Below are 23572 nucleotides of genomic sequence, written 5' to 3' on the forward strand. Positions count from 1 at the left end.
CATAAAAAATTCTCATCATGTAAGTAAACGACTAAAATTCAACAAATTTCTTGTGTTAAATGGAGTATTTTTACTATATGAAACGTAAATTGTGGCTATGTCTGATACGAGGGCTATGGTCAGGGTGATTAGGGTGTTTTAGTTAATCAGTTTTTGTATTTTATCTTATAATTTGGGTTTTCATATATTTTTTTCTTTTTATGTTATCAATTTTCAACATAAATATTTTGTTTAAGATATGAGAATTATTGTTATGTTTAAAATATATGAGAAGTATGTATGCTATTGCTGGAACGGAAACACCTAACTTACTCTTAATTCAATACAAGATCAGTTTGATATCGGTAATATATTATCAATGACTTTTGTCATCGGTTAGTTTTTATGTTCAGAATGATCATTACTTTGTATGCTAATGTTGGAACGGACGGAAACACCATTATTTATTTAATAAAAAAAAATAACATTCTCACTATTTTTTTGTTTGTCCTAATGAAGTATTAGAACTGTATTTAAGTTATTGATTAATAAAATTTAGAACCCTAAATTTTCTAGTTATTTATTACGTTAAAATCAATTTGTATTAGGATAAAGAAAAGTTCATAACAAAATTTTGGAGATTTAATTTATAGGTTTTGCCGTCAATTTTTTTTCACTTTATATCAAAAACCGGTATTGAAAAAGAAGAAAGAATCTAAATTTGTGGATAATAACTTTATTAATTTTTGTTGCTAGTATAAATAGATTTTTTCGTTTAAATCAAAAATCAACATTTGGAAGACAAGCAATTTAAAAGAGAAGCACTGTTTGGAAGATAACATATATGTATGTATATGAAGTTAGTATTGAATAAGATTGAGTACATCTGTGTAACAAACAAAGCTAAGTTGTAATCTTTCTCCATTACAAAACCCATAATCTAATGAACAAATAGATGTAATTAGAGAATTGTAGACGATATATAAAAACAATGGTTATTAATGTAAAATATCAAGAAATATTATATTATGAATTAGTATGGCATAAAAGATTATAAATTAGTTGTACATGTTTAAAGAACATACAATGATTTTTAAACTTCTATGAAAAATTTAACATATAAAAAAAGGCGATGAATAGTCATCAAATTGTAAATAATAAATTATTTATAGTCTTTGTTTTTCGTCAAGATAATTATTAAATGTCCATAACATTAATATGTTAAAAGCCCATGTTATGAAATCCCATGTTATAACCGTTTTTTTTCCGGGAAGTGTAACAAAAATAAATTACCTTTAACTCTTCATTTTGTTTAAGTTATGTGTCGGTAAAAGATTAAAAATTTTTTTTTTATCTTTTTCAATGTTCAATTTGAAGCTTATTATGCGAAAATCATTCGCAAATATAGACAACTGGTTGGAATCTGTATATCTTTATATTCTTACAAATTTTAAATTTATTGTTTAATATTCTACAAGAAAATCAATTACCGAAATAGTAGATCAATTGGTTGAAATCAAATCTATTCTTATAATTAGTGTAATTATGGTTACAATTCTATATTTAATAGGTACATTAAAGATACGACATTGAAGATATTATGTTTTGATTAATAGAAGATATTAGATTTTGAGTTTGTATTTATTGATTTGTTTCTTATAAAGCTTAGAAAATCAATAGGATGATTGGTTGGTTGATACATCCTATAAAAAAAAAGAAAACTATAGGTGGTTTGAATATTGTACATCATGCAAAGTTGACTATATAAAACTTGAGCATGATCATTTCAAACTAAAGTATAGGTAGGTTATATGCATTTGTTATATTGTAGTTAATATATTTTAAATATTACATATGTCAAGTGATTCACGTTTTCGTAAAAAATAAAATTCAAGTTCATTATTGGGCCGTACTCGTCCGTAATAAATTACATTAAATATATGATGTATTTAATGATATTAAGTTTAAATTTGATTAAGGAAAACTCATTAATTTAACTGGAAAAGACAAGCATTAACGGGAGGACCTCCACAGTTAGGGCATATAGCATGCTTGAGTGCTTCTCTAATGGCTATGTTCTCGCATCGAATCTTGTCTTTCTCTGCCTCTAGTGCATTGTTATCTGCTCTCTCATGTTGCGCCTACAGAAACAGTATCAACAAATCTTATTCAGACAAAATTTCAAACACACAAAAGAGAGAGAGATTAAGACACATAACATTAAGCTGAGTTCTTATGTTCTGGAACCGGAACTTGATTTGTCTTGGAGCCAAACCCAATTCTCTGCTAAGTTGGTTCCTCTGCTTATCATCTGGATGAAGACACTCCTTGAAACTCCTGCAAGATATTCAAACCACTATGAGTGTATGAGATGAGAGAGAGAGAGAGAGAGAGAGAGAGAGAGAGAGAGAGAGAGAGAGAGAGAGAGAGAGAGAGAGAGAGAGAGAGAGAGAGAGAGAGAGAGAGAGAGAGAGAGAGAGAGAGAGAGAGAGAGAGAGAGAGAGAGAGAAGGAGAAAATACGATTCAAGTCGTTGAATTTGTTGAGCGGTGTGATGATGGTAACGTTTCTTCTTCCTATGAGTTTCAGTGCCGTAATGATGTTGGCTACCACCACCACTGTCTCCTCCAATAACCTTTTCCAAACATCCTAGTCGGTGTCAATCCATATAAAAATTTTATACTGAGAAATTTCAATTGCTATTGGAGTGTGAAGATGATTTTCAAGGGATGAGGCTTACCTTTTTTATAAGTGGAGATTCGCTGATTGGATGAGGGATAAAATATTGTCAAGTTATGGATCCAAGAACTGTGGCAGGCTATTGATATAGACCTATATAGACCTAAAGATCGACCTATCTGCCAAAACCAATCAATACAAAGGCAAAACCTAACCACATAGCACAACCAACCAAAAAAACTAATTAAGATTATAGCAAGAACACACTTGGATTGGATGGTGAGGTGATCTTTGTGATGGGCAAGACAAAGAGAGCAAAGCTCGCCGTTGGTGCAATCTAAGTAATACATATTGCAATCACCCTTGTGAGAGTCTACATGAAACTTGCAGTAAACAAAGAACTGCTCTTTAAGAAGAGGTTTCAGGCGGCCATCAATTATCTTCCTCCTCTGGTCCACCAGTTCCGTACACCAAAATCAACACAGATTTGATTTTCTGTTTCAGAACATAAACAACTGGTATACGATCATATATATACTCCAAGAGAACATTTAAACATATCTCTTTTTTTATCAACATTTAAACATAACTCTTAAACCACAATTGAACTGAAAACTTTAGCAAAAAAAAAGAATATCTAAAGTTGAATTGAACAATTGAACTTTCACAATTTGTTGGGTTGTGAAATACTGTTTATGAACAAATGGTGGAGCTAATTAAGATACCTGAGAAGTGAGAACCAAGAGGAGCAACTGGACTCGAACAGTGGAGGTGGAGAGGAATACCAAAACGTTAGCCATATCTCACATAATTAGTTTATTTGTTAGCTTAGAAGAAAGAAAGGATGATTCTCTAAGAAGGAAATCATACTTTTTTTATAGATGAATTTTCACCGTCTTGTAGATCCAGAAATCGCATTGATTATAGATTGTGTGTGAGAGATTAATGGAGTTTTTTTAAGATGATTATTTGTTGATAGTATAGTTTCTTAGGTTGAGGAAGAAGATGAGAGAGCTATTGGAAAAACCTAATCGACATGGGTGCTGGAGAGGCGAAGAAGAACACGGAAAGCCCATCCAAATTGCGCAGAAGTCTCAACCACGAAGCCCAGCAAAAATAAAAGCCTAACCGAAGTGCACAAATTTTTTTAATGAAACGCTGCTATCTGGACACGTGTCGCTACGCCATTTTCCTATGTGGCATCCTAGATGTCTCTCTTAGGAGAAAGCTCTCTTAGGAGAGATCAAACTTTCTTTTATATAATAAGATTTGTCTAAAAAAAAATTAAAATGATTGTGTTTAACTTTTTTAGCAAAAGGAAAAGTTATTGATTAACAAATTTAAAATTTTATAAACTAATTTTAATCTCTACAAAATTTAGGGAGAAAACTTAGACTAAATTTCCTACTTATTTATTACGTTAAAATTAAAAAAAAAACAGTACTGAAACAGTATTGAAATTTTTTTTTAAAAATCATATAAATTTTTTGTAGATTTAGTTTAGGTTTTTTGGTCATTTTTTCATTTTCTATCAAAAAAAGTATTGAAAAAAAATAAAAATTTGTGGAAAGCAAGTCTAATAATTATTGTAACTAATATAAATAGATTTTTTTAATCAAAAGTCAACATTGGGAAACAAGAAATTTAAAAGAGAAGCTATGTTTTGAAGATGAACATATGTATATGAAGTTATGAACTAGTATTGAATAAGATGAACATATGTGTGACAAACAAAGCTAAGTTATAATCCTCCTCCATTACAAAACCCATATTCTAATGAATTTTTTTGCCTTTATATGAAGACACTACACTGCCGGCAAGTGAAAGCATCATTCTTCAAGTTAGTAGAGGTCTCTCTGTCTTCTACGTATTGTTGTTTTACATGATGATGATGATCAAAGCCATCTTCTTCAGCATTACTGGGAATCAAAGTCAGGCTTGGAAGGGTATTCAAGTCCATGCAGCTCAGGCATTCTCCTTAGATCTTCCTCAGTGTATCCTGGGATGAACCAGTATCTCTTATCCATTCCAAATACCTATTAATATGGAGGGAGAAAAGAAAAGAACTTAGAACTAACTGACAGCTATATATTCGAATGTAAGAAGATAATAACCTGTTCAAAGTTTTTCTTTCTACCGAGGTCATACCGCCATCTTGCACTGGTTTTCTTCTCATATGCCTGCTCACAATTCAACACCAAGAAAGTTTAATAACCGATGATTCATCTTGCACTTAAAAGAAAAGGAGTTACCTCTATAGTTGTGGTGTTGCCAGCAACCAAAGACATGTGCATGATCAAGAAACCCATCACGCTCAAAGCAAATGCCAAGTTCAAAACTGTTGTTCATGATACAAGACAAGGACAGATGAAACCAAATACCATCCAAGCATTAAGGAAAGTTTGAACATTTACCAAATGCAAGGAAAGTAGTAGCAAGAGTGCCTGGCGTTCCAGGTATCTCTTCGTCACTAAAGAAGGCTATGAAGTGTGGCATCAGAACCAAAGTCACAAGAGTCGTCTCTAAAAATGTGTAGAACTGCATTTCAAACACACACAAAAGTTTTTACAAACTGAAGATTCTATAAATAGTATTGAGACAAGAAACAAAAAAAAAAAACTTACCAAGAAAAGAAGGAAGTACTTATAATTCAATGCTCCTACACAGTTAACAACCCAAACACAATGGTGATCCATCTTCAACACACACCGACCACCTATACATCAGACATGTCACACAATCAAAGACAAATATACTCCTTATGTTTCAAAATAGTACATATTTTAAAAAAATTCACACATTAAATCTTAATTATAAATACATAGTTTTTTTTTTGTGATTATCTATTTCCTACAAACCAATAAAAATTCAAAAATGCAATTAATGTTTTTGAAATTCACAATTAATCATAATTAGTTGATAAAAATGCATTAAAAATACAAAAATGTATCTTTTTGATACAAATTTTATTCTTCTAAAACATACTACATTTTTATGAAAGAGTGAGAATATATATGGTAAAGAAGAGAGAATCTGAGGGGAGACTTACAAACAGAACAATGATGGCAACGTGGAGGTTTTGGCTGATTGCACTTCCTACAGAACCTAACTCTAGGATTTGAAGAATCTGTCTGTAAACCGACAAACTCCAGACTAGTTAACGGATCAGATTCACCTCTCTCTTCATCAGCAGCTGGTCTCCAGTTAGCAGGGACAGCACCAGGATCAGTGAAAACAACAGAGAAGTAGCTCCACAAAAGCATCGCCAGCTGCAAACAACAACAATACTAAAACTAGTTCACATCTAAAGCAACAACCTTTGTTGACTAAATTGACTCAAAGCACGAAGCTTTACCAATCAAGTAAGCTTTTTCAAACCCATATCGAAAGATTTGAGCTTTTTTACTTACGAGTAAATGGAAGAGGACAAGGATGGTGAGAGCAGCAAAGGAATCAACGCCTCCTTGAGAGAGAGCAGGTCCATAATTAGTCAAAACGACGGCGTAATAGGTAACACCGACAACACCGAGAACTAGTAGGATCATGATGGATCCGAGACCTCGTAAGGCCGTACAGAACTTGAACACGTTCCACGCCATTGCAGTACCAGATCTGTGCATAGTAGTCAAACCTTCAAAGATTCGATTTACAGAATTTGAAAAGAGGAGTTTAGAGAGATTCAAAAAGGGGTCATTCCATAGATGCTGTGATAAGCCCAGGATTGAGCTTATCTGAATAGAACAGAAAGGGAGGGAGAAATGACGAAGAGCAAAGGGAGAAGAGAAGAGATAGAGGTAGAAGTTGGGGATTTACCCAGTTTGATATTGTGATCGTAATCGATACCTTTCTCAGATATGTTTTCGAGTACATATAGTTGTGTAAAAGGCCTAGATAGTAATTAAATAAATAAAGTAAACGAAGCCCAATTGTTGGCCCATCTTCATCAGTCCGGTTCGTATCAATACTCCCTTCCTGAAGATCCAACTTGTCCTCAAGTTGTATGAACTGCTGTTGCCTTCTTGTATCTTCAACTTGTGATTGCCTCTGGTCAGCTTCATGATGATAGCAATCTCTAACTTTTGACCCTTTAAAACAGCTTCCTCCCCAACTATGTCTTCCGGATGTCCTTGTACCTTCTTTCTGTTCATTCCATTGCCATTAAAATTAGACACAGAGACAAGACCAATGTTCTGGCTGAGACCACGTTTCCTTGACACAGAAACCATTGTACCTAGCCCACCCTTGTCGTGATTCATTTCTGGTGGTCTTGGTGATTGAAACCAATCATAGACAAAGAACACCACCTTCTCTCTTGGATCAGAATTGATAAACTTGATAAACAAGTAGCGTCCATCTGTGTCATTTTCAGGTGCATCTTCGTCCAGTACCACTGCTGTCATAGTGTGATCAAGGAGCCACCTCATCTGCTTGTTGTGCTTCCCATAATCTAATAATGACTCAGAGTAAGCTCTCGTATCAGAAGTAGAGAGTACGATGTGCCCTTCATTCCGCATCGTTCCAATTCTAGCACCATTGTCTCTCCTGCCTTGCTCCACCCACTGAACCATTCTAAGCCTCTTTTCAAGCTTTACTACTAGAGCATCACCCTTGCCATGGTTAGAATCAGCACCTTCCGCTTTCATGTGATGGACCTTTCTCGTAAGCAACTCCAACTCTGAGTTAGCAGAACACTTTTTCATACTCTGTTCCATCTCAAGCAAGCAACATTTTATATTGAAAACGAATTCCTGAATCTTCTCAATGCTAACCCCACCAGGATCCCATTCATAACCAATCATAGGTTCAGATCCTTCATCTCTCTGCAGACGTAAATACAACGGCATCACAGCAGCATCAAAGATCACCTTCCTCATTTGCCTCCATAAACCTGCAGCTCTTCCTGACTTTTCTTTACTTAAACCTTCAAAGCGACCATCCATTATTTTCTCACCACAGAGCCTGAGCTTTCTCCCCGGTAGAAGAACAGTCTTGTCCTCAAGGCTGAAGGATACAAAAGCTGATCCCATGATCTTAACCCCATCACTTGAATTTGTCTTTTGACTCGCTAGGGATCTCTTAAGACCAAGAACATCCACACGCTTGACCTCGATGTACAACTCATTTCCTCTGTGCCTTTCTTTGTATTGACCCTTGCTATCTATGACCGAAGCGTCCACTCTTTCACACAGCTCTGAAGTTTCAGCGTTCCCCAAGCTAAAATTGATATCGCCATTTTGTTGTGATGTTAGCCTCAGCCACTGAACTTGACCTTGTTTAATGTTATCATTTAACATCACCGCAGGGCCTGGTTCCCATTGAAATCTTTGCAACAATCTGGTGGATCGTATCTCTTCTGCACCATCTGATTCTTTGCTTAACTGTCTCAGTGCCTTAACGGGAATGTTCAGATTAATCAACTCCTTCTTTCTAGTCTTGTGATAAGACCAATTTACTGAGAGCTTTTTCTGGAGCACAACACGTCTTGTGTAAAGAGCTTTCCGGTGACGTCTTCCTTTGAACCGAACCTTGTGAAATCTTCGTTGCTCCTTCTGTTGTTGACCCTCAGAGAGTTCAACTCGGATCTTATCGTTGCTCGTTACCTCTGGTTCTGACTCCAGTACTGTTTCATCCTTCACAGACTCCATCGCAGCATCAGGATCATCATGTTCTAGCGCTGTAACATCCTCAGCGAAGATACTTTGATCTCCTATCCTCGTATCTACATGACCATCTATATCCGTAGGCTCATGGGAAGTAAACTCATACCAGAAGAGATGAGTCTCTGGCCTCACTCCTGTGTCGATGATCTGCCTTTTAACCACACAAATCTTCATACAGTCTTTTGGATCTCTAAAACTTGGAGAGACTAGGAACATCCCCAAGCTCTTACAAGCTTGCGCAAGCTTCACCTGAGCTGTTCTCTTCTTCTGATGGTATTGTTTCTTCATTCCCACACACCTCCTCTGAAACGTACGATCTAACAAACCCTTTGAATCAAGAGTTCTTCTAGGTGACTTACTTTTCAGTTTCTTAAATCGAGATCTGTGGTAGTTTAGCTTGATCGGAATCCTTCTGAGCTTGCTACCTCCATTAAGCCTTAGATCTTCAAACCTTTTAGGGATGAAAGCGTCATAAGGATGAGATTCACCATACGGTCGCTTCCGCCGCTTCTGATACTCCTCACGGAACTCCTCATGCAGTCTCTGACTGTCCATTCGAAGCTCCTCACGCAGTTTCCGATCCACATCCATCTGTTTGAATGATTGTAGTAGCTTCTCGAGCTTCTCACTGAAAACCATATATATTTTTTTTTTTTTTAAACTCACGGTCAAAGGAACTTGAGCTCTGATACCAATGATAAGCCCAGGATTGAGCTTATCTGAATAGAACAGAAAGGGAGGGAGAAATGACGAAGAGCAAAGGGAGAAGAGAAGAGATAGAGGTAGAAGTTGGGGATTTACCCAGTTTGATATTGTGATCGTAATCGATACCTTTCTCAGATATGTTTTCGAGTACATATAGTTGTGTAAAAGGCCTAGATAGTAATTAAATAAATAAAGTAAACGAAGCCCAATTGTTGGCCCATCTTCATCAGTCCGGTTCGTATCATGCTGCAGACCCCATGAGGAACGAGGAGGAGGAGGAGGAGGAAAGGAGCTTAAAGAATGAGACTTTTTCTCTGTTTTGGAGCTAACAAGAAAATTTCAGACGGAAATAAAGATTTGTGATTTTAATGACTTTCATGAGTCAATCAGTCTTTCACGATCCCACAAATCCTACTATATAAAAGGGACTAAATTCAAGGCTTTTGAGGCTATCCACCTCAGCCAAAATATTCTCATCCAAAAAGAATTAAAAATAAATATCATTTAGAAGATAATTAACTAATATAAAACTTTTGATATTTCTAAAAATTTCAAATTTGTAACTGCTAATTTATTAATAGAATCATATATCTATATTGAATTATGTTCTATTTTTAATCGTTACTTTAAGAGTAAATAAATTATTAATTTATAATATATATATAGTTTATAACTTTATATTGTAGTTATAAATAAAGAGAAAATAACCGGGAAAGGTGAAGAAGCTCATATAAAATTATGTAATTAAAATGGTAAAATGGTGAATATGATGAAGTGAATCTAAGAAAATTTGTTGTACAAATTATGGTGCTTTCTTCGTCCACTATAATGATTTAAAATAATATATATTCATATAAATAAGTCAATATTTGTTGTTTTTTTTTTTGTAAGATGTTAAGATTATCATTTTCTGAAAGGTTACACTGATCCAAAGAGATTAGTTTGTGGAGCTAACCAAACGAGGATTATAGTGTTTACTTTGGAAAAAGTAATAGGTTGAACGATAGATGGCGTGCGTGTTTTTTCACATGGAAATCTGCACATATATTAAAATTGTAAGATTTGAATCATAGAGAAAATATAGTGTATATGACTGAAGTTGATTCATTCCGAAACTAAAGATTGCTAAAATTCTTATTTGTCAAAATGCATAGATGTGAATCTTATATGAATAGAGTTCTCAATTGCTTATAGCAGTGTAATAAATTCCGTGTGTAAAGGAAAAAAAATGTTATATAAGTGAAAACAAAAATTATGATTTTTTTCTTGTGCCTATAGGCTCTTCGCAATTTGAAGAAGAAAGAACATATTGTGTGAAAATCTTTGGCTCGGTCAAATTTTATCGAGTTGTTTATAAAACTGTTGTTATATGATTCATGTAAATTTTCAGTGTTGATTTAAAAGCCCAAGAAAACCCATCTATACTGACTTTTTGATTTTTTTCTGTGATTTAAATTTAAAAAAGATAAAACTTTCGATAAGTTATGTAAACTCAGAACAAGTATTTAACTTTAGAAAGCATTTACATGTTTCAAACTTATAATATATACATATATAATGTTTAAAATTATGTATATAAAACCTGTATAAAATGTGCTTAAATATGTTTCTCTTCTTTAATGTGTTAATTGTACTATATATAACATTATTTTAAAATTTCAAAAAGTTTATGTCACATTCAAAAACTATCAATAAAAATATAATTCTCCATCTACAACCAGAAAAAAGAAAAACTATAAACATATAAATTTAAATTAAGAAAAACTAACATTGGAAAAACAAAAAATTAATGTAAAAGAAACAAACCGACAAATAATATTATAAATAAAATAAATTTATAAGACACAATCCGGAAAAAATCTCTAGTGTAATTATAATTTGTTTTTTTGTTTCATTTCGTTAAATACTTAAATTGCTAATTTGTCCCGACAAAGAAAAAGTCAAAAACGATATTTTCCGAAAAGAGAGTTAAAAAAAAGTTAAAAAGGAAATAATCAAAAGAATCGCCCACCGTGGGGCTCGAACCCACGACCACAAGGTTAAGAGCCTTGCGCTCTACCAACTGAGCTAGACGGGCTTCTTGTTTTGTAACTTCTTCTATCACATATATATGTTTTTAACTGCTGGCTTTAGAGAGTGATCAATACTACTGGACTATTGGGCCAAGAATACTAAGACCATTAAGCATCGAAGCATGTTAACTTATTGGTAGCCTCTCTCAGTCTATATATTTTTCAAACCAAAATTACAAAGTCATTACAAAACTGTAATAACAAATTTTACATAAGCTAATTTATTGAAAACGATTCAAAATTCCAAATCCCATAACTCATGTCCATTGCTCCTACGTTTATTTTTGTGAAGTCGCACTGATACTAATTAGTCTGATAAATAGCCTCTCTCAGTCTATTTAGTGAAGCAAATTGTGTAGTAGATATATTTGGGCTTTAGAGATGACCCTACTGGCCCATTAATCCCACAATAATAAGCCCGCGAAGCGTCGAAACATGTTTGCTTCTCGTCTTCTTCGAGTTCCCATTTGTGAAGAAGAGAGGACACGGAGCTTCTGAAAAGATGGCTTCCATGGTGTCACCGACCACTTGCTTATACCTCCATAAACACCGGTTAAAGCTTCCCTCCCATGGTCGTCTTCGTATAACCGCTTCGATTCCAGAGGCTTCAGATGAGAAGCATCCCAAGTTAATTGCTCGAAGGTACTGTCTCCTCCTGCAACTTCTGTTTATCACTTAAACCAAGTATCTGACTTGAAAAATTATTTGGAATTGGAAGAGAGATGATTCTTAGGAGCAGTGAACTAGCTATGATCGGAGCCATTTTCCAGCTCAGGTATACGTTTTCTTCCGACAGATGTCTATAACTGAGGTGTGGTGGTAATGATAACATCTTTTGTGGTTTGGTTTTCAGTGGGAAGAAACCAGAGTATCTTGGAGTACAGAAGAACGAGAGATTAGCTCTATGTCCTGCTACAAACAACTGTATATCCACTTCTGAGAGTGTCAGCGATCGAGTCCACTATGCTCCACCATGGTAACTAGCAATATCATGAGCTTTATATTGTTTTGAAAGATTTGAATTATCACACTTTTTTTTCCATTGGTGGGCAAGGAACTATAATGGTGGAAGGAAGACGCCTGTGAGCAGAGAAGTTGCAATGAAAGAGCTTGTCAATGTGGTAAGAGAGCCTTGAACAAGTTTGACGTTTGTTTAGATGAATGAGTGGTATCTAGAGATGGGTTTTGTTTATTATTGTTGTTGCAGATTAAGTCAACGAAGCCGGACAAGTTTACTCCAAGGATTGTGGAGAAGAAGGATGACTATGTTCATGTGGAGTATGAAAGTCCTATCTTAGGTGTAAGTAAATGCAAAGCTTTTCTATTGTTGTCTCCTTAAAAACGATTATATCTAAACGTTTTGGTGTTTGACAGTTAGTAGATGATGTTGAGTTCCTGTTCTCTCCTGGTAAGAAGTCGACAGTGGAGTATCGGTCTGCATCACGTAAAGGGAACTTCGACTTTGATGTGAACAGAAAGCGAATCAAAGTAAGAACTTGGATAATAGTCTCTGTTACTGCTACTGGCTGATGGTTAATAAGCTTTCTCATTCTTTCTTTTTACCTATGCAGGCATTGCGACAGGAGCTGGAGAAGAAGGGATGGGAATCAGAGAACAGCTTCTGATTGTGATTATACTGTTGTTATTCAATTAAAGATTTTGTCAAGACTCAATGTTACTAGAAACTCTTCCAAAATAACCTTTTGTCATAAATAAGAGAAGGAGAATCTGTTAACAACACAAGTAAACTTCAAACACAGTTCAAGATAACAGAGGGAGCCATGAGAAAAATAGAAAGGTGTGTTTCCCAACACTCGTTTAGTCTTTCCTCAATTCCATGACTTCGGTCCTGATGCCATCCGCCTTGAGAATCATGATCTCAAGCTTGTCTCCCTGTTCCAAACAAAACAATCCAACAAAGCATTAGTCAGCTAAAGACGAGCCACTAGTCAGACACAACTGGGGAAGACTTACAGTGTAGATATCCCTCTCAGTCGCAGAAGCAAAAACAGTCTTAACTAAGTCAACTGCTTCAGGTTCGGAAAGGGGTGTGATAGCATCCTACATAGGCAGAAGATCATGATTCATTATGTGCTTAAACTGATTAAAGGCCAAGCACAGACAAACAAACCTGGGCAGGAAGCAAAAGCGGGCTGGGACTCTTGAGCTGATTATCAAGGAAGGGCATAATGAGAGTGGAGCCAGAGCCTTGAGCACTGTAACCAACCTTCTCATAAGATCCCACCGCGTCATACGTAAAGACACAGCCTTTTCCTAAATATTTTGACAGAAGAAGAAAGACACAACTTAACAACTCCTACACTCAATCATAACAGCAAAACCCAAAGAGAAAAGAGAAAGCTTTTTCATACCTTCCTCATCAAGCCCACCGAGAACATTAAAGGCATAGTAAGGAAAAAACCGCTTGAAGTAAAGCGTGTTGGAGAGAAGCTGAGCCATTGCAGGACAACTCATCTGCTTGTTATGCTGATGCTGATAAACCTATTGAAGAACACCAAACACACTTTATTAAGCAAAAGTGTTCATCTTTACAAAGAAAACGCAAAGGGAAAGCTCTGCTCACTCACCAAGTGCCTTGACTTGAGAACTTTCTGAAGTGCTTTCACATCAGCTTGAAACCCTGAGGAAGAGAGCACAGCCTTGTCTGCTCTGTAGACATTAAAAATACAAAAATCACCAATTTTTGTTTACTCAATTAACAAAAATCATCAATTTTTGTTCTTCTCCCCTAAAAGGATCAAGTACTTACAGTTTATGGATCTTCGAGTAATCGCGGCTTAGAATACTGTAACCGGTAGACATCCGAGTATCGGCGGCGATGACGCAGTAATCGGATCCAGCGATGGCCACACAGGTTCTGCAAAGCAAAACCGATCAATACAAAATCAGTAATCAATCGCTCAAACAGCGTCTCGATAAAAAGGTCACAACAGGATCCGTACCCTCCATTGTTATCGTAAGGAGACCAGTTCGCGTGCTGCTTCGTCATTGAGCTAAGGAAAAAGGGATTCTTTGTTAACAAATTTGGGAACAGAGAGTAATAAGAGCTCTTTCTCCGTCTTCTGGCTTCGTGAACACGAAAGAGACGAAGAATAAAGATGGGCTTTTTAATGGGCCTTATATGGGCTTTTTGATTATGGGGGTTTAATGGGCTTAGATGGCTGATGACAAAAGAAAGAACACACGTAACGACGTCGTTTTGATCTTCGACACTCTCTTCTCTGTCTCTCAGTCCTCGGTTTCGTCTTCTCAATCTCTCTTCTTTGCTTCCTTTTACTTGGTGCTACTGGCAATGGAAGCACTTGTCGTAGACGCTGGCTCTAAGCTCCTGAAAGCGGGAGCAGCGGTTCCTGATCAGTCTCCTGCAATGATAATCCCATCTCAGATGAAACGAATGGTTGATGATGATGGGCCATCCACTGTTTCTGAAGATGTCACTCTTGACCCTATCGAAAGAGGGTTCATCAGAGACTGGGATGCTATGGAGGATCTGTTGAGGTACGTTGTGTACACTGGGCTTGGATGGGAGGAGGGCAGCGAAGGCAATATACTCTTCACTGATCCACTCTCTACTCCTAAGGTTTGTTCTTAATTGAAAAGATTACAACTTTACAAGTTTCTTTTGGGTTTTGACCCATTTTGTTGTTAAAGTAAATGAAGTTAGATAAAGTGAAGATTAGAACTTTACAAGTTGCATTTTTTGTTTCTTGTAGTAAATGGAGTTTGATTTGTTTATGTAAAAATGATTGTTTTGTGGGGCAGGCTATTAGGGAGCAACTGGTGCAGTTGATGTTTGAAACATTCAATGTGTCTGGATTCTATGCGTCAGAGCAAGCAGTGTTGTCTCTTTATGCTGTTGGAAGGATCTCTGGTTGCACTCTTGATATTGGCCATGGGAAGATAGGTGAAGTAGTAACTTGGTTCGCTTATGTTATAATCTGATTTTACTCTTTGTGTCTTTTGGCTTTACAAACCTTTAGTTTTTAAGTAAATGTTTTTGTTCTTGTAACTTGTAGTAGATTTTTGGTTCCTTGTCTATGTAGTGGTTATGATTCGGATCTTGTTATCTTATTGTGATTGATCTCTCAGTTGTTTTTCACTCTTTTTGGGTGTACTCAGATATTGCCCAGTTCTTGAAGGAGCTGTGCAGCACATTGCCTCGAAACGGTTTGAGCTAGGTGGAACCGAACTTACGAAACTCTTGGCCCAAGAGCTTGGAAAATCCAACCCTTCGACAAATCTCAGCATGTCTGATGTTGAAAAGCTCAAGGAACAGTATGCAAACTGTGCCGATGATGAGATTGCTTACGAGAAAACCCAAAACTGTGAAATTGAGCAACACACGCTTCCCGATGGACAGGTTTGTGTGTCTACACTACAGCTTATGTTGCGTTATACACAAAATAACAGAATGTTTGTGTTCTAGGTGATAAGCATTGGGAGAGAGAGATACTCTGTTGGTGAAGCTTTGTTTCAGCCATCAATATTAGGACTAGAGGAGCATGGAATAGTTGAACAGCTTGTCCGGATAATCTCCACAGTGTCATCTGAGAACCATAGGCAGCTCTTGGAGAACACTGTACTTTGCGGCGGTACAACCTCCATGACAGGTAATAATGTTAAGTTAGTAATGCTGTTTTGGGGTTGGAGTACTTAAAGGGCTGTGTTGTACTCTCTCCATTGGTAGGATTCGAAACCAGGTTTCAGAAAGAAGCAAGCTTGTGTTCATCTGCTATTAGGCCAACGCTGGTGAAACCGCCGGAGTATATGCAGGAGGATGTGGGATTGTACTCGGCTTGGGTAGGAGGAGCGATACTAGCTAAAGTGGTGTTCCCACAGAACCAGCATGTTACTAAAGCTGACTATGACGAGACTGGTCCATCTGTGGTTCACAGAAAATGTTTCTGATCCACCAAAACGGTTGTAGTACTTGTTGTAGCTGAGGATTGGTTTTGCTGTGTTTAGGTTTAACTCTGATTATTCGGACATGTCCCACTCAATCTATGTACTTTTAAGCAGCTTACACGGTTGGAATATCTTGACCAAACTGTCATTATGTTAAAACGTTCTCCCACTCTGCTGTTACTCGACACGAAAGGAACATCTTATCGTTATGTTCCATAGCTCACAAGAGGATGAAACGTTATCAACATACTATAATAATCCACGTGTAGTTTCTGTTGAGCTTCGAATCATGGTGGTGATAGAAACCTGTAGACATGTTAAAGTTCAAGATCCTTATACCATCTACGGAAGATAAAAGCATGAAACAGAACCTACCTGTGTCAAGTGTCAACGATCAGGACAAAAAAAAGGTGAACTCGTGAAGGCGTGTAAGTAACTGATGCAAAATCAAAATTTTGGAAGAGGGAGCGGGAGGATTACGTTTTTTTATTGACGTGGCAGTATCTGAGCCGTTGTATATGAAAGCTCCCTTTATTTAACGGACGAGATTTCATAACGGAGCAACAAAGCCTTCCATTTTTCTGAAATGTGATTGGTTAAAACAAAGATGATGAAGACGATATATTAAAATAATTTTAAAATCACTGCCCCCTCGGACTTATCTGTATTGTCGGAACGAAACTGAACTTCTTTAAAATGAGAAATAATCCAAAAACAAATTAATAAAAAAAAAAAAACAGAAGAAGAATACTTCTTCATCGTCGTCGTCTTCTTCATCATCCTCCTCCTGAGCCCCGATGAATCCACACAAAACCGAAGAAGATCTGTTCCACCACCACGATCTCGACCCAACAAACCTACTCTCTCAACCACCACACCCCTCCATCCACCACGAAGAAGATCCAACCTTCTCCCTCCCGGAGTTCGTCCTCTTCCGCTCCTCCCCCTCCCTAGACTCCCCATCCCACTCCTCCGACGAACAAGACTCCTTATCCCACCCCACCCCCGAAACCCCCAAAATCCCAAACCCTAGAATCTCAATCTCAACCCAAGAGCCCCGAGACTGGGACTACATCAACCCAGACCCTCACATCTCCTCCCAATTCTACACCTTCAACTCCGATTCCCACTCCCTCATGATCCTCTGCCTCCGCGAAGGCCGCCTCGCCTCCCCCGCCGAGATCCGCGTCGCCACCCCTCGCTCCGTCCTCAAGTCCTGGCGCTCCGTCTGGAAAGACCGCAACGAGGACACCGCCTACGTCACCGCGTGGAAACGCATCCAGGACAAGCTCACCGCGCGCCTCGACCCCGCCTCGGGAAACGAGTTCCTCTGCTTTAAAAACAACACCAGGCAGTTCGTGTCGCACGTTAGCCAGTGGCAGGACATAGTCATGGGGTTCCACGGTGACGGCGACTTGAAACACTTGGGGGTTAGAGAGACTATCGATAGGATTAAACAAGTGTGGACCGTTGGTGCTAAGTTGTATGGGATTCCAGAGAGTTTTATTAGGGTCTGTGTGGCGGCGTGTGGTGTTTGTAATGCGGTTACTGGGTCCGGTTCGAGGAATAAACGGCGGCGTTTTGAGTATACTGAGTCTTTCGATGTCCCTGCGAAGGATGTTGCTGATAGGTTGCAGGAGTTAGCTGCTAAGCATAAGGTTGTGCTGTGTATTAGGCAGAAGTATATTAGGTACAAGCCGTTTATGGCCGAGGTGAAGGATTACGCTTGTCATAGAGCTGGGGAGCCTGCGTCGAAGAAGTCCAGGGTTTTGAAGAGGGAGCCTTATCAGTCTAAGAGGTGTGGTTGTGGTTTTAGGATTAGAGCTATTGTCCCCATTGCTAATTATAATGAAAAGGATAAGACTTTTGTTTATGAGGAGGAAGGGACAGCTGTTTTTAAGATGTACGCTGTTCATTCGGGGCATGAGCCTGGGGCGATGGATGGGAACGCGAGGATCATGCATCGGCTCGTTGGTCATAAGGGGTTTTTGATGGAGCATGATGTGGTTTATGGTGTGAGGGAAGAGTTGGAAAGTGAAGAGATTGGGAAGGACGATGGTGGAGATATGCGTTTGAGTGTGTTGCATCAGGTGCATGAGCTGAGGAGTGAGCTTGGTACTTTAGAAGGAAAGATTGGGAAGATTCCGGAAGAGATGTTGGGTTCAGTGTCCAGAGAGTTGTTTGAGATGCTCAACAAGATCAGGAACATCGATGAAGAGGGTGTTAAGGGAACAACGGGCTTGCTTTCCGACAGGGAAATGCTTGTTGGAGATAACGATTTAGCTCATTGGAGTGACCATCATCATCACCATGAAATGTATGGAGATGGGAAGGATACAGAGCTTATTGAAGATGATGAAGACAGTTTCGGGAGGAGCCTTGATGATGTTGTTCCTTGGGAACAGATAAGGCCACCATCTGGGTGTACAAGCCCAAAGGATATCTTGTCTGAGACATCATGTAAGCCTGAGAAATGGTTAAAGTGCAATGACTTTGATGAGAAGAGCATTCTGAACTGTGAAGATTCGAAACTAACAAAACCGATGAGAGACGATGAAGGTATAGTATCAGACGTAGGTTTAGTTGGTATACAAGTGGATAGCTTCTATCAAGAAAACTCAAAATGGTATGATTCTCCTTGTGAAGAAGACAATGGATTCAGACGTGGAGAGATTTTGTAGAAACACGGGGTAAGGTTCGTCTTTATAACCAGTTTCTAACTCAGCTATCACACACATCTTATGTATATCATAACTGGGGGATCAGATTGTATATTTATGCATTCTATATTTTGTTTTGTATGTTGTAGAGGTTTCTTTTGTTGTGTGGTTGTGTAAAACGAAACCCATATTTGTGTCTCTGCATATATATAACATCGTTGTTAGTTTTATTTAACCTTTCTGTAATTTAAATGGAAAAAGTTTGGCAGTTACGTGACGTCTGCTATAATATATTAGATATCCTGTCAATGACTACACAAAGTTTATGTTAACATTATAATTCGGTTTAATTGATTTTAATTTTAATTGTTGGGGTCAATCCGTAATATTAAAAAGTTAAATCTGATTAACAATATTTGACCTAATTTATCCCTTTAACCCGACCCAACATGACCTTTCTTTCCCAAATCGTGATTTCATTAGTTTTAGAGTTTCAATTTTTTTTTTTTTGGAAGTTTCAAAAAGAGAGAAAAAGATTGAGAGAGACTTGAGAGACAAAGAAAGGTCGTCGATTTCTAGGTTTGTAAGAAAGTTTGGTGAAATCGGAATCGGAATCCAAATTTGGTGAAATCGAATCCCAATCCAAGTTTGGTGAAATCGAATCCGAAAGAGCTAATGGAAGAAATGTAATAAACTGTAAATCCTTGTTTGTTTATTTGGAGAATCAGTCCATGACTTTCACCATGTTCTTATGTAATTTTTTTTTGCTAACAGTGACACAATTTTGGTGAAGATAAACCATTGGCCGGAAACTCACATTAACAAAGCACATTATCTTTAGTTGTCTTATTCTTTAGCTTATTGTTCAATCATCCACCCAATTTCATCTCTCTTTCTATGTCTTCCTTTTTGAAAATCGATTTAGGGTTTGTAATGAAATTAAATTGGGGAAGAAGGGTTTGTCGGGTAGGTTTTACGGAGTTGGGTTAGGTCTGGTCGAATTTTTCCTTTCTTATTTCGGGTTTAGATTTTTTAATAACAGAATAACTTCGTTAACTATCTTAAAATCAATTACATTTTGTTGTGATGTTGGCACCATATATATTGTTACATCGTATATGTGACATGTAATAACATAAACTTGGTGTAGTTATTGACACATTATGGTATATCGGATGGTTTTTACCATCAATACTATTAAAATGGAAGGATTTTGAAAAAATCTACCTATGAAAGTTGTTTGGACCTATTACTTTTAAATTTTTTTGGACTTACTCTGTATGTTATAACAATAATTGACAATCTTTTTTACCCTATAGATCCCCGATTATTACTCTAACCATACGAACTGTATACATTATTATTTATACATAACCACTAAAACCGATTGCTAAACCACCCTACCCAAACAAAATACATTACATGAACCAAAACCAAAGCACAACTTATTATAAATGTTACGTTAACGAAATATTCATTTCCTTCATATATACCATCGACCACAAAATACGTTACATGTAAGATACTACACTACATAGAAGCTTTATACAAGATTTGGGTGTAAGATTATATGATTCACACTAAATTTCATTAGTGAAATAATCTAGAAGATTATATGATTCAAACACTAAATGTCATGTAGCTGTCAATTTTTTTTTTCAATTTAAATTAACAGTTCATGAGCATGAGGTTTGTTAATGCTCCTAATACGACGTCGTTAGTAAAAGACCTAAAGTATACACTCCTCTCCCGCCGCTTTCTTCTTCGGCCGGAATCTGACGTCAGCATAAAATTCGCGGTGATTTTACGTTGAAAGATGGCAGCTTTGCAAGGTTACGGCTTGATCTCCACGAACTCTCCCCTCCATTTCCCTCGTACGCATCAATTCGACGACTATAAGAGGTTACACTCACTTCCTCTCTATTGTCCAAAGATGATTGTAGAGATAAGTGTTATTGGTTTCGTTAAAATTCTATCATTTTATATCTTTACAAGGCATTGGATCTGTTAGTTAGACTATAGTCTTATGATAATCTCTGATTAGCTGAGTTTTTTTTATTACTTGAAGCGCTGTTTTGTCTGAATTGTTAACATGCTCTGGCTTTATCTTTACATCACGCAGAAAGAAAGCGAGATGGGTCTCTCCAATAGCAGCTGTAGTACCTAACTTCCATCTCCCAATGCGCAGTCTCGAGGATAAAAACAGGTCGGTTTAGCTTCAGTTCCGGTTTACTGTTCTTGTTGATGCCACAACTCTCTCTCTCTCTCTCTTGTTATAGGACAAACACAGAAGACATAAGGTCACTTAGAGTGATCACAGCCATCAAGACACCGTATCTCCCCGACGGAAGATTCGACCTCGAAGCATACGATAACCTAGTCAACACGCAGATAGAAAAAGGCGCTGAAGGTGTGATCGTCGGTGGTACAACAGGTGAAGGCCAGTTGATGAGCTGGGACGAACACATTATGCTTATAGGCCATACCGTGAACTGTTTCGGCTCAAGAATCAAAGTCATTGGGAACACTGGAAGCAACTCAACAAGGGAAGCTATACATGCCACTGAGCAAGGATTCGCTGTGGGAATGCACGCTGCTCGGCAAAACATCTATCGAAGGCATGACAGCTCATTTTCAAACCGTTCTTCACATGGGACCAACGATTATGTACAATGTCCCAGGGAGAACTAGTCAAAATATACCTCCACAGGTTATCTTTAAGCTCTGGTGTTAAGGAATGCGTGGGTAATAACTGAGTTGAAGAGTATACTGAGAATGGTGTTGTTGTGTGGAGTGGTAACGATGATCAGTGCCATGATTCTAGATGGGATCATGAGGCTACTGGAGTTATATCGGTTACTAGCAACTTGGTTCCAGGTTTGATGAGGAAGTTGATGTTTGAAGGTAGAAACTCAGAGTTGAACGCAAAGCTTTTGCCTTGGATAGATTGGGTGTTCCAAGAACCGAATCCTATTGGTGTTAACACAGCTTTGGCTCAGCTTGGAGTTGCGAGGCCGGTCTTTAGGTTACCTTATGTGCCGTTGCCTATGTCCAAAAGGGTTGAGTTTGTTCAAATTGTGAAGGAGATTGGAAGAGAGCATTTTGTAGGGGAGAGAGATGTTCAGGTGCTTGATGATGATGACTTCATTTTAATCGGTCGCTATTAGATGTCTCTTTATGAAGATTGGTTATGTTCATTTTTTAGCTTATGGATCATAATAATAGTTGCCCTGTTCTGTTTGCTATTTTGTAATGAATCTGGAATCTATTTTTTTTTATTCAGACATTATTTAACTCAAATAATTTTTGGTTAGGCAAGATAATAAGCGAACCACTCTAAGCCTAGAGAAAACCGGTTGGAATTCGATTTAATATACGTTATAAGTAAAGTTAAGATAGAGCATATGTCACCAATTCGAGCCCGGTCAAGGTGGTTGAGTGTTACTTCAATTACAACTCTCCGCCAGGGTTCGATTCCATATTGGTACCCTTTCCGAGAATTAATTCTCGAGACCTTCCCAGTATAATCTGGTGTTTGTCCGTCGGAGCCTCCGACTCGGAGGTGACTCTGTGCGGCTTCTTCTTCCACACGTGGAATGACCTTTCCCAGTTCTGTCTGGTGTAATCTCAACTAGTTGTTGAGGAGGTAATCTAAATTACCTCTCTTTTTATATTTTTAAATATTTGTCGGTAGAAACATTTAAGGATCCATGAACTGCTGCCAAAACAAAACCCATGCGTTTCTTGGACGTTTCTGTAACTTTGTTTCACAGGACCTGAAGCTCCAGTAATCTTCACAAAAGAATGGCACTGTGGTTATTTGTCACATATTTGTCTGAAGAAGCATGTTATATTATATATGGAAGTTGAAAGACTGAACCAGTGGAGATTGACACGAAGATGAGTTTGTGTCTTAGATTTACGTTTATTGTGGCACGAGCTGATCTCATTGTGGGTGTGCGTGTGTCTGGGAATGATTCTGTGGATCTCAGACACATCTTCTTCTGGTGGTTTTGTTCCCCTGAAAAAGAACTGAGTAAAACACAATAGGAAGAGTAGATTTACATAGAAATAGATAAGAGGGCGTGTGTATTGTAAGCGGCAGAGAGAGATGAAGAGGATGAGAAAATAAGCCTTTTGAAAACAATGAAACTCATGATTATAGAGGTATTACTACTAAAAAAATGGCAAATTGGAAGAACAAGTCAACGTCCACAATCATTAGCATGATTCAAAATGATCAAAGTTATTATAATTCTAAACCTACAGTCTCTACTCTTTCCACCTATTCTTAGAGTAAGCATTGTCTACCCACAAACAAATAGATGATGAGTCCTCTTTAAACCATGCATCAAACATAAACTAAAGCTTATAAAATCACCAAACAAGTGTATCATAAATGGCAAAAGATTCACCATAGACTGGGGGTAATTTACGTAGTTGGTGATGCTTATAATGATGAGTTTTAATTGTAGGTCCAAATCCACGCCCACTCATTATTTCAAGATGGTACCATATATGAATCCCACATCTAGCTTAGTACTCTCATCCATTACATGTGTCTTTTAATCATCTATAAGAAATAAACATTCAAATTTCATTTCAGTAGCAAAGAAAAGGGGATATATATAAATGTTTATCCACTGTCCTTGCACAAAAGCACTGCACACCAGCCTTGATAAAGAAAATATTATACGGTCCTTTACTAGTCGACTAGAAGTGAAGTTGAGTATCGTTTATTATCTTAATGAACTTGGACCTAAAAGTTGTGTCGGTGATGGGGAATAGTAATAAACATAAGCCCATTGGGCTCTTGAAAAATACTAAATTTATTATTATTATGAAAATGATAAAGAACGTGGACCCCAAGGGACACTCTCTTATCACTTCAC

At 37.4% G+C, this 23572-nt stretch overlaps 5 protein-coding genes, 1 non-coding gene and 2 pseudogenes across 13 annotated transcripts; 4 read left to right on the forward strand and 4 right to left on the reverse strand.

Moving 5' to 3' along the window:
- Positions 1–1834: 1834 nt before the first annotated feature.
- On the reverse strand, positions 1835–3866 carry LOC103841922 (homeobox-leucine zipper protein HDG11). Of its 8 annotated transcripts, none has more exons than XM_009118511.3 (6): positions 3528–3866; positions 3383–3409; positions 2719–3152; positions 2501–2627; positions 2199–2316; positions 1835–2120 (listed from the first exon to the last, which is right to left on the reverse strand). In XM_009118511.3, the coding sequence occupies exons 3-6, from the start codon at positions 3005–3007 to the stop codon at positions 1968–1970; spliced, it is 687 nt and encodes a 228-aa protein (XP_009116759.2). In that variant the 5' UTR covers positions 3008–3152; positions 3383–3409; positions 3528–3866; the 3' UTR covers positions 1835–1967. The 8 variants fall into 8 exon arrangements, 5 of the variants coding, with proteins under 5 accessions (XP_009116759.2, XP_009116760.2, XP_033135729.1 ...); XM_009118512.3 differs by having other exon boundaries at positions 2719–3172; XR_004451317.1 differs by having other exon boundaries at positions 2501–2613; positions 2719–2836; positions 2925–3866.
- Positions 3867–4240: 374 nt separating this feature from the next.
- LOC103841924 (probable protein S-acyltransferase 14) lies at positions 4241–9449 on the reverse strand. Its single transcript, XM_009118514.3, has 8 exons — positions 9272–9449; positions 6068–6364; positions 5707–5926; positions 5282–5373; positions 5072–5195; positions 4910–4995; positions 4772–4837; positions 4241–4693 (listed from the first exon to the last, which is right to left on the reverse strand). The coding sequence occupies exons 2-8, from the start codon at positions 6275–6277 to the stop codon at positions 4574–4576; spliced, it is 918 nt and encodes a 305-aa protein (XP_009116762.1). The 5' UTR covers positions 6278–6364; positions 9272–9449; the 3' UTR covers positions 4241–4573.
- Positions 9450–11026: 1577 nt separating this feature from the next.
- On the reverse strand, positions 11027–11099 carry TRNAK-CUU. Its single transcript has one exon. It is a non-coding gene; the product is annotated as a tRNA-Lys (tRNA).
- Positions 11100–11509: 410 nt separating this feature from the next.
- LOC103841926 lies at positions 11510–12834 on the forward strand. The gene is made up of 7 exons (XM_009118516.2): positions 11510–11736; positions 11813–11869; positions 11948–12070; positions 12149–12215; positions 12302–12394; positions 12469–12582; positions 12666–12834. Exons 1-7 carry the CDS (start codon positions 11597–11599, stop codon positions 12717–12719), a joined length of 648 nt encoding a protein of 215 aa, XP_009116764.1. The 5' UTR covers positions 11510–11596; the 3' UTR covers positions 12720–12834.
- Positions 12770–14236, reverse strand: LOC103841925 (proteasome subunit beta type-1). Its single transcript, XM_009118515.2, has 7 exons — positions 14058–14236; positions 13865–13972; positions 13683–13764; positions 13467–13596; positions 13226–13368; positions 13069–13155; positions 12770–12987 (listed from the first exon to the last, which is right to left on the reverse strand). Exons 1-7 carry the CDS (start codon positions 14102–14104, stop codon positions 12913–12915), a joined length of 672 nt encoding a protein of 223 aa, XP_009116763.1. The 5' UTR covers positions 14105–14236; the 3' UTR covers positions 12770–12912.
- Positions 14237–14257: 21 nt separating this feature from the next.
- LOC103841927 lies at positions 14258–16189 on the forward strand (annotated as a pseudogene).
- A 234-nt stretch (positions 16190–16423) lies between these two features.
- On the forward strand, positions 16424–18915 carry LOC103841928. Its single transcript, XM_009118518.3, has one exon. The coding sequence runs from the start codon at positions 16818–16820 to the stop codon at positions 18699–18701; it is 1884 nt and encodes a 627-aa protein (XP_009116766.1). The 5' UTR covers positions 16424–16817; the 3' UTR covers positions 18702–18915.
- A 275-nt stretch (positions 18916–19190) lies between these two features.
- LOC103841929 lies at positions 19191–22351 on the forward strand (annotated as a pseudogene).
- The last annotated feature ends 1221 nt before the right edge of the window (positions 22352–23572 follow it).

The sequence above is a fragment of the Brassica rapa genome, chromosome A09, assembly GCF_000309985.2.
Source record: "Brassica rapa cultivar Chiifu-401-42 chromosome A09, CAAS_Brap_v3.01, whole genome shotgun sequence".
NCBI lineage: Eukaryota > Viridiplantae > Streptophyta > Magnoliopsida > Brassicales > Brassicaceae > Brassica > Brassica rapa.

Bases quoted from the DNA above. Each gene is read 5' to 3' on its own strand.
- LOC103841922 (XM_009118511.3), bottom strand. From the start codon at position 3,007: ATGTATTACTTAGATTGCACCAACGGCGAGCTTTGCTCTCTTTGTCTT. The intron at 2,628-2,718 runs GTAAGCCTCATC...GACACCGACTAG, and splicing joins AATCTCCACTTATAAAAAAG to GATGTTTGGAAAAGGTTATT. The intron at 2,121-2,198 runs GTTATGTGTCTT...CTGTTTCTGTAG, and splicing joins ACATAAGAACTCAGCTTAAT to GCGCAACATGAGAGAGCAGA.
- LOC103841924 (XM_009118514.3), bottom strand. From the start codon at position 6,277: ATGCACAGATCTGGTACTGCAATGGCGTGGAACGTGTTCAAGTTCTGT. The intron at 4,996-5,071 runs GTAAATGTTCAA...CATGAACAACAG, and splicing joins TACTACTTTCCTTGCATTTG to TTTTGAACTTGGCATTTGCT. The intron at 4,838-4,909 runs GTAACTCCTTTT...AATTGTGAGCAG, and splicing joins GCAACACCACAACTATAGAG to GCATATGAGAAGAAAACCAG.
- LOC103841926 (XM_009118516.2), top strand. From the start codon at position 11,597: ATGGCTTCCATGGTGTCACCGACCACTTGCTTATACCTCCATAAACAC. The intron at 11,737-11,812 runs GTACTGTCTCCT...TGGAATTGGAAG, and splicing joins CCCAAGTTAATTGCTCGAAG to AGAGATGATTCTTAGGAGCA. The intron at 12,216-12,301 runs GTAAGAGAGCCT...TTGTTGTTGCAG, and splicing joins TGAAAGAGCTTGTCAATGTG to ATTAAGTCAACGAAGCCGGA.
- LOC103841925 (XM_009118515.2), bottom strand. From the start codon at position 14,104: ATGACGAAGCAGCACGCGAACTGGTCTCCTTACGATAACAATGGAGG. The intron at 13,597-13,682 runs GTGAGTGAGCAG...GTTCTTCAATAG, and splicing joins TTCTCAAGTCAAGGCACTTG to GTTTATCAGCATCAGCATAA. The intron at 13,369-13,466 runs GTATGAAAAAGC...CAAAATATTTAG, and splicing joins CGGTGGGCTTGATGAGGAAG to GAAAAGGCTGTGTCTTTACG.
- LOC103841928 (XM_009118518.3), top strand. From the start codon at position 16,818: ATGAATCCACACAAAACCGAAGAAGATCTGTTCCACCACCACGATCTC.